Source organism: Ruditapes philippinarum, unplaced genomic scaffold, assembly GCF_026571515.1.
Source record: "Ruditapes philippinarum isolate M1 unplaced genomic scaffold, ASM2657151v2 ctg5372_1_1_1_1, whole genome shotgun sequence".
Lineage (NCBI taxonomy): Eukaryota > Metazoa > Mollusca > Bivalvia > Venerida > Veneridae > Ruditapes > Ruditapes philippinarum.
This window is the reverse complement of record NW_026859596.1, coordinates 35,335-46,431: the sequence shown is the minus strand read 5'-3', so window position 1 is coordinate 46,431 and position 11,097 is coordinate 35,335. Positions and strand designations below refer to the sequence as shown.

The 11,097-nt window shown below is 31.0% G+C and overlaps 1 protein-coding gene across 1 annotated transcript; it reads right to left on the bottom strand.

Moving 5' to 3' along the window:
- Nucleotides 1–931: 931 nt before the first annotated feature.
- Nucleotides 932–7,399, bottom strand: LOC132757196 (uncharacterized). The gene has a single exon (XM_060748401.1). It carries the CDS (start codon nucleotides 7,369–7,371, stop codon nucleotides 5,680–5,682), a length of 1,692 nt encoding a protein of 563 aa, XP_060604384.1. The 5' UTR covers nucleotides 7,372–7,399; the 3' UTR covers nucleotides 932–5,679.
- Between the last annotated feature and the right edge of the window lie 3,698 nt (nucleotides 7,400–11,097).

Below are 11,097 nucleotides of genomic sequence, written 5' to 3'. Positions count from 1 at the left end.
TTTTTTAAACTATATAAGCGTCACAAATATCCAACGAAAAGAGTTACGTCCAGCATTGTAAATGCCCATTTAGGGACTTACTTTGTATTACGTTACAGCCTATTTTGCCCGTCACTCTGTATCAATTTCATGTGTGCTGTATTAATTTGAACCGCTGCAGGTTTCAAATTACTTATTATTATAGGATCACCTGTCAATATTTAAACCATAATTTTCAAATCATGCAGTATACCCTGTTTGACATTGCCAGCACAATATACCTGAACTAAGGTCATCCGAATTAGCAAATGCATTTGCAAATACAATGTAGTTCCAACCGTCTTTCTCTGACAGAACAAGCGTTTATATTTTTTTTCCTGTCGGTATTACCATTTGCAATATGAATAGTAGAATATTAATAGACTAGCTAATGGGCTTTTTATAAACTTCCTACCGCGCTGTTCAAGTATTGAAGCAACATAATTTATTCATTTTCGTAATGGTATGAAGTATCAGTCATCGAAATACATGCAGATAGAACTCGCAGCAAGATCTTGACATAAATTGTTGAACAAGATGGATATTATGTGGTATTAATATCAATGCATTTTTTGCTTGTTTAAAGGCACATAATGCCTGAGAAACCAATAATGTTACCCTTCGTTAGGAAGGGCTTACATAAGTTTTATAGCGATTGAATGATTTTATATCATTTTCGCTGCTGATACCAGGAAAAAAGTAGGACGTAATATGAAATTATTTGTCCTAAAGTAGGAAAATGTAAACAAAATAGTATTTTGAGTTCCAATTACAAAATACTGGATCACCATAATTTCATTTATTGCCAAAATGATAGAAGTCAAGTCAAAAAGTCACATAATTTATTTACTGGTAAAAACATATATATGTCCTCGCCAAGTAGCATCTTGACGGTACAATATATACACAAAATATGCTACGGATCACCTTTTTGACATTGCATATTTCAGTCCTATAATCATCATATTGAAATCATATTTCCGCTAACGATACACCTTGGGGACCTCAAAATCGTGTGTACTTAAGTTATCGATTTGTCATGTACACCTAACTCTAACCTAACTAATTATACTTAATTCCTTTTAATCAATTTTCACATTTATTACAATTACACAAAAGTAACGCACTGTAGAAAAAGTGATTCTTAGCAAATTTTGAGTAGTATATGTAGAGAACAGTAAGATACATTATGAATTATACATTATGAATTTAACATTAAAACTTATAAATATAAAATCTACATATGTTTCAGTGTACAATAATTCGAACAAATGTTTTAAGTAGATTCAATTCATAGTTGCATTGCTGATTAAAGATATTTTGCTAAGTCAACAATTACAATTTTGTTTGTACATTTTTTATTGATATGAATTTATCTGGGTAGGTCATGAGCAATATTATCTAGGTAAACATGGACATACATATACCAATAAAAAAGATTTTCAATTTCAGTTTCAATTTGTTTCATATTGCATTTTGTACAGAATTGTTGGTTTCTTTCAATATTTCTATTTTTACCTTCTTTTATAACTAATATAAGGAAAAGATGGTTTAAGTTATTGGCCCATAAGTAATCTTTTGGAAAAAATCACAAATCACCGAAAATAAATAAATTTTCGATAAATAAAAATAAAAGCATTTCTAAAGCATATTCATAATAAGAGTGTCAGTTGGACAACTTGCTCGACTTTCCGTGCTTGAAAGTAAAATGAGAGCCGTAGTAATGTATATTTTTCGATGATAAAAAGATTATGATAAAATCCATGTTGGAGTTATGGACCTTGAACAGTTACTTTTTACCCTCAAATATACCCCACCCTTCAGTTTTTTGGAGATACCATCTTGCTGGATAAACTTTTCCAAAGTACGACGAGTGCTTGAAAAATGTTTTTTAAAAGAACGCTCCAATAACAAAATAAGTTCACTGAGCATTATTTTCGTGAGCAACTCGATAACGTAAATCATAAGTAAACAAAATATGAAGAATACCGTTAATAATTTTTAAAACGCTATCATAAAATCATTAGAAAGTGTGGGAAAAGCGTCATTTAAAAGATTTTAAGTCTTTAGGAGGGGAAATCCCTCCTAAATCCACTGTAAGAGATAACAGGTAAAAGTTAACAATCCAATGTCCAAATCCAGTTGACGCCACTGTAACTATTGCACTTAAGAGTCTATTTTTCATAAAAGAACTAAAATATTTGATGGAAATTAAGAATAAATCTTAATAATGGCATGTAGAATTTGGAAAACATGGATTTTTTAAGGCTGTCTTATGAACGTTGGGTTGTTAACTTATCTTTTGGGGGTGGTGACTGTCATTGCTTTTCACATTGCATTACAGTTATTGCTCATAGGATACTAAAATATGCCGAAATGTCATGTGGAAGGAAGTTTATTTTTCAGACTGTTTAAATGAAATCAAAACTTAGAGACGATATATGGCCAATGGTGAAGAAGGTTTTATCTTTTTAGAACGTTTGAAAATTAAATTAATTATTAATTTCAGCTTTGCTTTTCTCTAAACAACCCTGACAATGTCGGAATGTTAAGCACAAACAAAAGAGAGGTACATGTACCACATGCAGAAAATCTTCTTTTAAAAGTAGTCTGTTCATTGAAAAGTGTGAAATTATATTCTGATCATTTTCACTGTGAAATTTTCAATGGATTACTATCAAAAGCATAAAAATAAAAAGTATTATAATTTGACATAGAAATATCATATGTAAAACACTGCACACATTTATTAGAAAAAATAAATATGTCAAGGAGGTCATAAGGTAAAAAAGTAGAAAATATCACTACAAAACAGTTTTTACGGGGCACAATTTATTTGGGGTACTCATAGCAACTTTTTAAGTTACATTACTAAATGGGGTAAGTTGCCAGGTCTGAGGATAGAAGAGATAATGAAAGGAATATTTACAAAAGAAAACAATATAACACAACAAAACATCAAAGATACACTTTTGACCAGTGCAGAAATATACTTCAATATGAATTTATTCTTAGTAATTAAAAGTATACTCAATGCTAGATGACAACGGCCGCTCCAAACATCCACATATCAAATATATTTTGCTAATTCATATTATCACTGTCAGAATAGGAAAAAACTGGGTAGGAAACTATTATTACTTTGAGTATTGACATGTATTTAAATCCAAGTCTTTCTAAAACTGGTCAAGATACCCACATTTGATAAAGTTTGCTTAATTTACCTTAAGAACATATGAAATATAACTTATTGCTCCAGCAAAAGATAGCATTGTTACTATTGTTTTGACATGTAAAAATATACATTTTGATATACTGAAGAACTATATCTTGTTCACATTTTTTTGGTTTCCGTTAGTGTAACCAAATAGCATGGTTTCTTTATTCAATTTTGGCATGTTTAGTTTATCTATACAAAATTAGTGCATTGATTTATTGCTGTGAATACATTCCCAAAAGATATGTTCTATAGTTTCACCTTAAAGGCTACTCAGGGGGCCGTTTATTTATCTTATTTTGAACAAAGGATCATTTTTCGTAACCAAAATCCAATATGAATAAGTACCCTTTGTCAATTTGAATTGTAAATCACTCAATGTCAAAGTTTTGAATTTTGCAATTGGCTATAACTTTGTAATTTATAAATGGAGTATCTTCATAACTGGATTAAATAATCTTTTGGAAAAGAGCTTTAGGTAGATCAAATTGATTTGTGCCTTCAATCATCAATGACTCAGAACTTGAAGGCCAAAATGATTGAATTTTGCTTGATTTGTGCGATAATGAAATATAACTGTGTTATTTATGCATGGACTTTTCTTCATACGTAAGCACAACAATACTACAGACTATACTCAAATCTGATATTAGAAAATATTAGTAATTGCTACACTGTCTCTTTGTGAATATTAAATAAACATTATCGACTTCACACAAAGTAGAAATTTTAAAATTATACACACTAATAGGTGGTCACAATATGAAATTATAGTATTATAACTGTTATTAAAAATCTGCGATTTTTTTTTTGGTTAAGAAAAGACCAACTTTTCTTGACATGTAAAAGGGAACGCAGCTTCCCATACATAGTTTATTCGTTGTTTTATTCAAATTAGACAAATAGAAAGAATTTCACAGATATCAATAATTTTCTGCGATTCACATATTTTACTCAACGATGAGCATAGTATATCTTTAAATATAAGACTCAACTTTTTCTTTCATAATTTAAGGCTTCTGGTCCAAAATATATATCAAACAATAAAAACAGCATTTTTATATGGTTATGTCAATATAATATTAATAAAAATTTAATATTTACGAGTGTATGACGTTATCTACTACTTTTAATACATTCCAAACGATGATTGATATAGGTGGATAACTGATAACAAATAACAGAAGTTTTCTACACTAGTTCCAGAATTATACCAGCTAAATAGATATACATTTCTAACATCGGTATATTTACAACAGTTGCAAATGCATGATATTCACATTCTATACATCTAATGTTCCTTTCTAAGCAAGTAGCACATAAACGATCATTGTGTGAAATATTTAAATGTCTGCCTATCTCTATGTTGAACATCTGAACTTTGATTAAGCAATTTAATGTTTTAATGGCTTTTAAATAGACAAAAAGCAAACTCTCAAATTGGTTATAATATAAGTCGGCGCGACTTAAGTTATTAGTTAAGACATAAAAAATGTACATGTAAAATGTTATCCATTTATCGGCTTAAAATAAAAGTCCATATACAACTTATGCAATTGCGTTGTTTTATTTTTGTGTCTTTCAAGCTTCACAAACTCTTGGTATTTACTTATGAGAAACGCGACGGGCATAAATTAACATTATCATGTTGGTTCTGAGTACGACAATTTTCAATAAATTTTTAAACATTTTTAATCACAGTTTGTGAAATCCATGCATATCCAAATAAAAGTAATTAAACATTTGTTGTCCAACAATTCCTTCAAGTATTATCAATAGCATATAACATGACCGTGGAAAAATAAATTATTTCTAATCATTTGAGTCCTTTTCTGGAGCAACTTGTAAATACGGGTAGTTGCCTTTAAAGGCTCAAGGAAGTTAAAATAAGACATTTAATTTATATATTTACAATTAATTTCAATGTGGTCGTTCAAAATTCTTTAAACGAAAATTCTCAAAATAGGAGAAAAGATTGTAAATAAGTTTTTAAGTCCATAGCAGTCTACAAAAACACGGTCAAAAAAGATGCAATATATTCACTTAAATAAGAAAGCTTAGAAAGATACTTACTCCATAAATAGGACATTATAGAGTATGTCCCTACTAATCAGTAGTCTTTGATATTTTTGTTTACTAAAAGGTGTTAATATTATTGAATGTTTAACTATTCTCTCATATAGTGTCACTTTAAACAAATATTATAAAACTTGTGCTTCTACATCAAACATTAAACAAGTTACCACTTTTGCACGTACACACATGCCACATGTGACAGTGTGACATGCCATTTAATTTGTTTCGCTCAGGTTTTACCAGACCATAAGTGTATACTAAAATGGTGCTTAAGGTAATTTACAAAAACAAAGTTGACTCATAACACATGTCCGTTAAAAGACGATGTCAGCAAACCATAATACTAGACCTATATCTTTGATTTTTGCTTAAAGTATAGTTTGTTTCATGCATCTGATTTCGAATGTTTTGATTTTAGTATTATCTACCATACCCACGTATAAACATTCTTTCCCTGTATGCTTATCAATTGCGATACTCAAAGGCCCATATACATCTTTCGATCCAACTAGGATTCCTATTTTTGTCAAGTCCGAGGTTAATTGAAAAATATTGTTTGACTTCCTGCCAGCAACAAAAACCGTTCCATGTTCATCTATCGCTAATCCTCTGGGGCTATTTAGTTCCTTGTCCTTAAACACAGCTCCAATTCTACCATCGGAATGTATTTTGATCACCACATTTCTATGTGCATCAGAAACATAGAGCGATTCTTCGTCCAAGCTTAGAATTATACTTCTCGGATCCGTAAACAACTTGTTTCCAAAATAGTCTCTATCCAGTAATCTAACTACTTTACCACTTTTATTGAGTATTGTAATTTTGCTTGTAGGTTCATTATGTGACACATACAAACAACATTGACTTTTGCTGTACGCCAGACTGTAGCAATCCTTTCCGACTTCAATGTCTTCCTTTCTATCGACAAATTCTGAGTTCATAATGTCAAAGAATTTGATTTTGCCATCAAGTGGGAAAGATACTGCTACTCTAGTCCCATTAATGGATACTGCACTCATTGGACTTGATGACATAAATAATTTTGATAAAACATTTCGCCGGATTGGGTCAACCAACACAATCGCATTACGCATGTATGCTACAACAACGATGCAATCATCTTTGATTAATAAATGACTCATGTTTGTAGGACTTAACCATAAATAAGACAGATCAACATCAATATCATGCTTATAACAAGCTGTTTTTGTCAGGAAAGTTTCTGAGAACAATATGTTTCCAAAGTCAGATTTGTCAACTATGCGGCCTTTGTTTGCTTTGAATTCGTATTTCATAAGCTCAGTTTGATTCTTTAAGCATTCAAGACCCTTCTCGACTGGAGCAATGATCCGGTCTATGTTTTTGACGGCAGTAAAGTTTGAGCAACAGTTGTCCGATTGAGACTCCACAGAACGTAACATAGTTTTCATAGATTGAACGTTGCACGACAGAGAATCTATCGAAGGTTTAAAAGTGTTTTCAATCTCATCACTTTTCTTTAGGAAATGACATTCAAGCTCTTTGATCTTACTTTCCAAGTTTTGTCTGTGTTGTTTTATAGATTCTCGAATTTTATCTTTCCTTTTTGTCGTTAATTTATCGATTGTGTCTTCAATGTTTGCCAGTTTATCAGTTGCTTCAGCAAGTTTCGTGTCAACTTGTGTTTTCGATACCTTGTTTTCCCAAGCAACTTTGTAAAGAGATGTCCATGTTTTATTTCGACATCCGTCTTCGTGATTACAACCTTCGTTTGTTATACATTCTGCGCATGCGAAGTTATTACATTCCGTGCAAAAATACTTCATTTGTTTCATGTGATGCTTCAAACATTTCTCAAAACGTACATCCAGGGGCATTTCATCCTTTCTTTTAGTTGAATGTTCAGGTTTATACTTCGTATGGTACAACAAACAGCAATTACACAAATATTCACTGCAATCAACACAAAACCCGTCGGCTTCAGCGCGCTTTCCATCACTGTCACAATGTTCGCAAATATTAGGAACATATTCCTCTGATGATGTTGTAACAATGTCAACATTTCCATCTAAATTTTCCATTTTCTTGATTTTAATTGATAGTGTTTCTGGTTTTTCTTGTTCCCCTGCCTATTAGTATAAATTAGAATAGATTAACGAAATGTTCAAATACTGTATGCAGCTTGAATCAATGCATTTCATAGCTGCAAACATGCAGATATCGCATTAATTAACATTAACCAACTAATGTAAAAGTTTATAACACAACATCGATATTATGAAAATTGTTGTTAAAGAAGAAAAAAAACATTATGTATGGTGATATACAACCAATAATACGAGAGTAAGTTCAGTTTAATTCAGGGACATATATAAATATTTTAATGGAGGAAATGAATCGTAACTAGTTGGTGGAGAAAACACTACTGTTTAGTATGTGTAAAAAGTCACTTACTTTAGTTTATACTAATAATTTGAACAGCCTTTCGTTTTGTTTCCACAATAAACAATTTTATGAAACCAAAATTATCACACAAAGCACTTGAGAAAAGAGAAATCCTATTTTTTTTAAATATACACACAATTATGATGTATGAAAATGCTTTAATTCATCCGCCCTCCGTGTTTCTTTGCGCATGCGTAAAACTATCATCGGTGAAGTCTACTTTAACTATATAGGTAGGTATTGACTTTTTTCTGAAAATTATTTAGATGCATTTTTAAATCGCATATTACATTGTAGATGTGATGTGTGTCACGGATGAAGTACAACGCTATAAAACTCTGTTATTTTATGGTTACAATACAATATACAAATTTAAAGTCGTTTAAACTTTATTAAGATTATTTATATCGACTTGCACATTATATACACAAGGGGTGTAAGGTATATCTTTTCCACTTTGCAGGGTAATATTGATTATTACATTAACGCTTTAAGAATTTCATGAATTATTTAAATCGTTAGCAAGACAGTACGTGTTATATTACGGATAACTTGATGTCAATTTGAATACAAGATTCAAGATTCAAGATTCTTTATTAAGTAACGTAAACAAGTTATGTTTCTTGTTACATGATACAATTAACATATATACATATTACACATGACAAATACAAAAAAAAGACATGAATGATTAAACTCACTGAAAACAAGTAAGCATAATATGAGCATATACAAGAGGATGAACTATGTACAATTACAACAATATGTGAGCGCATGAACATATGATAATTATTTAACATGTAAGTGATTACAGGAAGTAGCCTTAATTACTTCTAAGTATAGTTACAATACAGCCAGATAAATATTACTACATAAACGCAAAGTGTCTGGGGACAATGTCAAACAAAATATTGCACTGTCTTTAAAACAGAAAGAAAATGTATATTTTTGTCGTCGCGATTTCATTTCGCATTGTCGTGGCACGCTCAGGACACCGTAGATAAGCGATTTGCTGTCATTTAGGGTAGCAGCCAGCAGGCGCATGCTGAATGTTCTCGTTTATATAACAGGTTTTTATAGCAAGTTTTTTTTCAATCTCAAGTTTTAAATAGTCTGTTTCGCTTGTTTATCAGTGCTATTTGTAGGCGAGGCATATTCAATGCTATACGCCAAATATCTAAGTCCAAGGACAAAAGATTTAGATGTCGCCCCAAAGTATGACAACGATGTTGATCCCAGGGATTTATTTATTCAAAATTTGTTGATATTCACTAGGCAATGGCAGTTTTCCACAAGATTTAAATGTTTTCCAATGTAAACTGTCACAATACAGCTGGACCCAGTTATGACCCAGGTCCCTGTTACGGCTTAAGTAACATTAGCAGATCACCAGGTAATGATAGACCTAATAACTAATCTCTGATCAAAAAATAAGGGTGTACAATATGGAGCCACTAGTTTATAAACTAAAACCGTGTTGGAAGCCATAAGCTTCTTCAAACACTCGAATCTGTCCTTGAAACAAACCAGTTCAAAGCAATTAGTGTAAAGGTTCTTGCTCATAGAAACAACGACTAGTAGAACTTTAGATATACCAACCTGGTAATAAGGTTAGCCTTACCCTTTTATAACTTGGGAATAACAAGAGCCACCGCCGGGCGGGGGCAACGCTCGACTTTTTACTTTTTCTAAACGCAAACATAGAAAGGTTTGAACATATCTTAGCGTTTCCTTTTTATAAATTTAGTTGGTCTGTCTTGTCACATTAGTTTTGTTTATATATTTTGTATATATATATGAATAGAAACATTACGCAATTTCTAAAAATAGCAACATTACGCAATTTCTAAAAATAGCAACATGACGCAATTTCTAAAAATAGAAACAATGACGCAATTTCTAAAAATAGCAACAATGACGCAATTTCTATAAATAGCAACAATGACGCAATTTCTAAAAATAGAAACAATGACACAATTTCTAAAAATATAAACAGTGACGCAATTTCTAAAAATAGCAACAATGACGCAATTTCTATAAATAGCAACAATGACGCAATTTCTAAAAATAGAAACAATGACGCAATTTCTAAAAATAGCAACAATGACTCAATTTCTAAAAATAGAAACAATGACGCAATTTCTAAAAATAGAAACAATGACGCAATTTCTAAAAATAGCAACAATGACGCAATTTCTAAAAATAGAAACAATGACGCAATTTCTAAAAATAGAAACAATGACGCAATTTCAAAAAATAGAAACTAGGACGCAATTTCTAAAAATAGCAACAATGACGCAATTTCTAAAAATAGCAACAATGACGCAATTTCTAAAAATAGAAACTATGACGCAATTTCTAAAAATAAGAAACAATGACGCAATTTCTAAAAATAGAAACTATGACGCAATTCCTAAAAATAGAAACAATGATGCATAACAATGACGCAATTCCTAAAAATAGAAACAATGACGCAATTTCTAAAAATAGCAACAATGACACAATTTTTAAAAATAGCAACAATGACGCAATTTCTAAAAATAGAAACAATGACGCAATTCTATAAATAGAAACAATGACGCAATTCTTGTTGTTGTTGTTGTTGTAAATATATATATATACACACACACACACACACCAATAAATATATAATTATGGTCATTTAATGCACAAATCTGAGAAAATTCAGTAATTTAACCTTCAAGGTCAAGGTCATTAAAGAGCCCAAGCAAATTTGGGTTTGATAAACAACGAGGTCTGGTCCTTAAGAATGTTCTGTTATAATATGAAGTTGATCCCTTCAATAATAGCAAAGTTACAGTCAGTTACCGCCAAAACAATGAAAATTTCAATAATTTGACCTTCAAAGACAATGTCATTAATGAGTGAAGGTCAAGGTCTTTCGGTATATTTTTAACAGTTATCTTTGAAGATTATTATGTTCAAGTTTCAAGACAATCCATTCAAAAATAATAAAGTTACAGCTAATAATAGCCAAAAAATGAAAATTTCAATAATTTGACCTTCAAAGTCAAGGTCATTTATGAGTGAAGGTCAAGGTCTGTCTAGTTATTTTTAAGGGATATCTCTGAAGATTATTATGTTCAAGTTTGAAGACAATCCATTCAAAAATAACAAAGTTACAGCCAATAATAGCCAAAAAAATGAAAATTTCAATAATTTGACCTTCAAAGTCAAGGTCATTTATGAGTGAAGGTCAAGGTCTGGCGGGTTATTTTTAAGGGATATCCTTGAAGATTATTATGTTCAAGTTTGAAGACAATCCATTCAAAAATAACAAAGTTACAGCCAATAACAGCATGAACAAGCAAAAATTGGACTTTTAACCTTGAAGGTCAAGG

Bases quoted from the DNA above. Each gene is read 5' to 3' on its own strand.
- LOC132757196 (XM_060748401.1), bottom strand. From the start codon at position 7,371: ATGGAAAATTTAGATGGAAATGTTGACATTGTTACAACATCATCAGAG.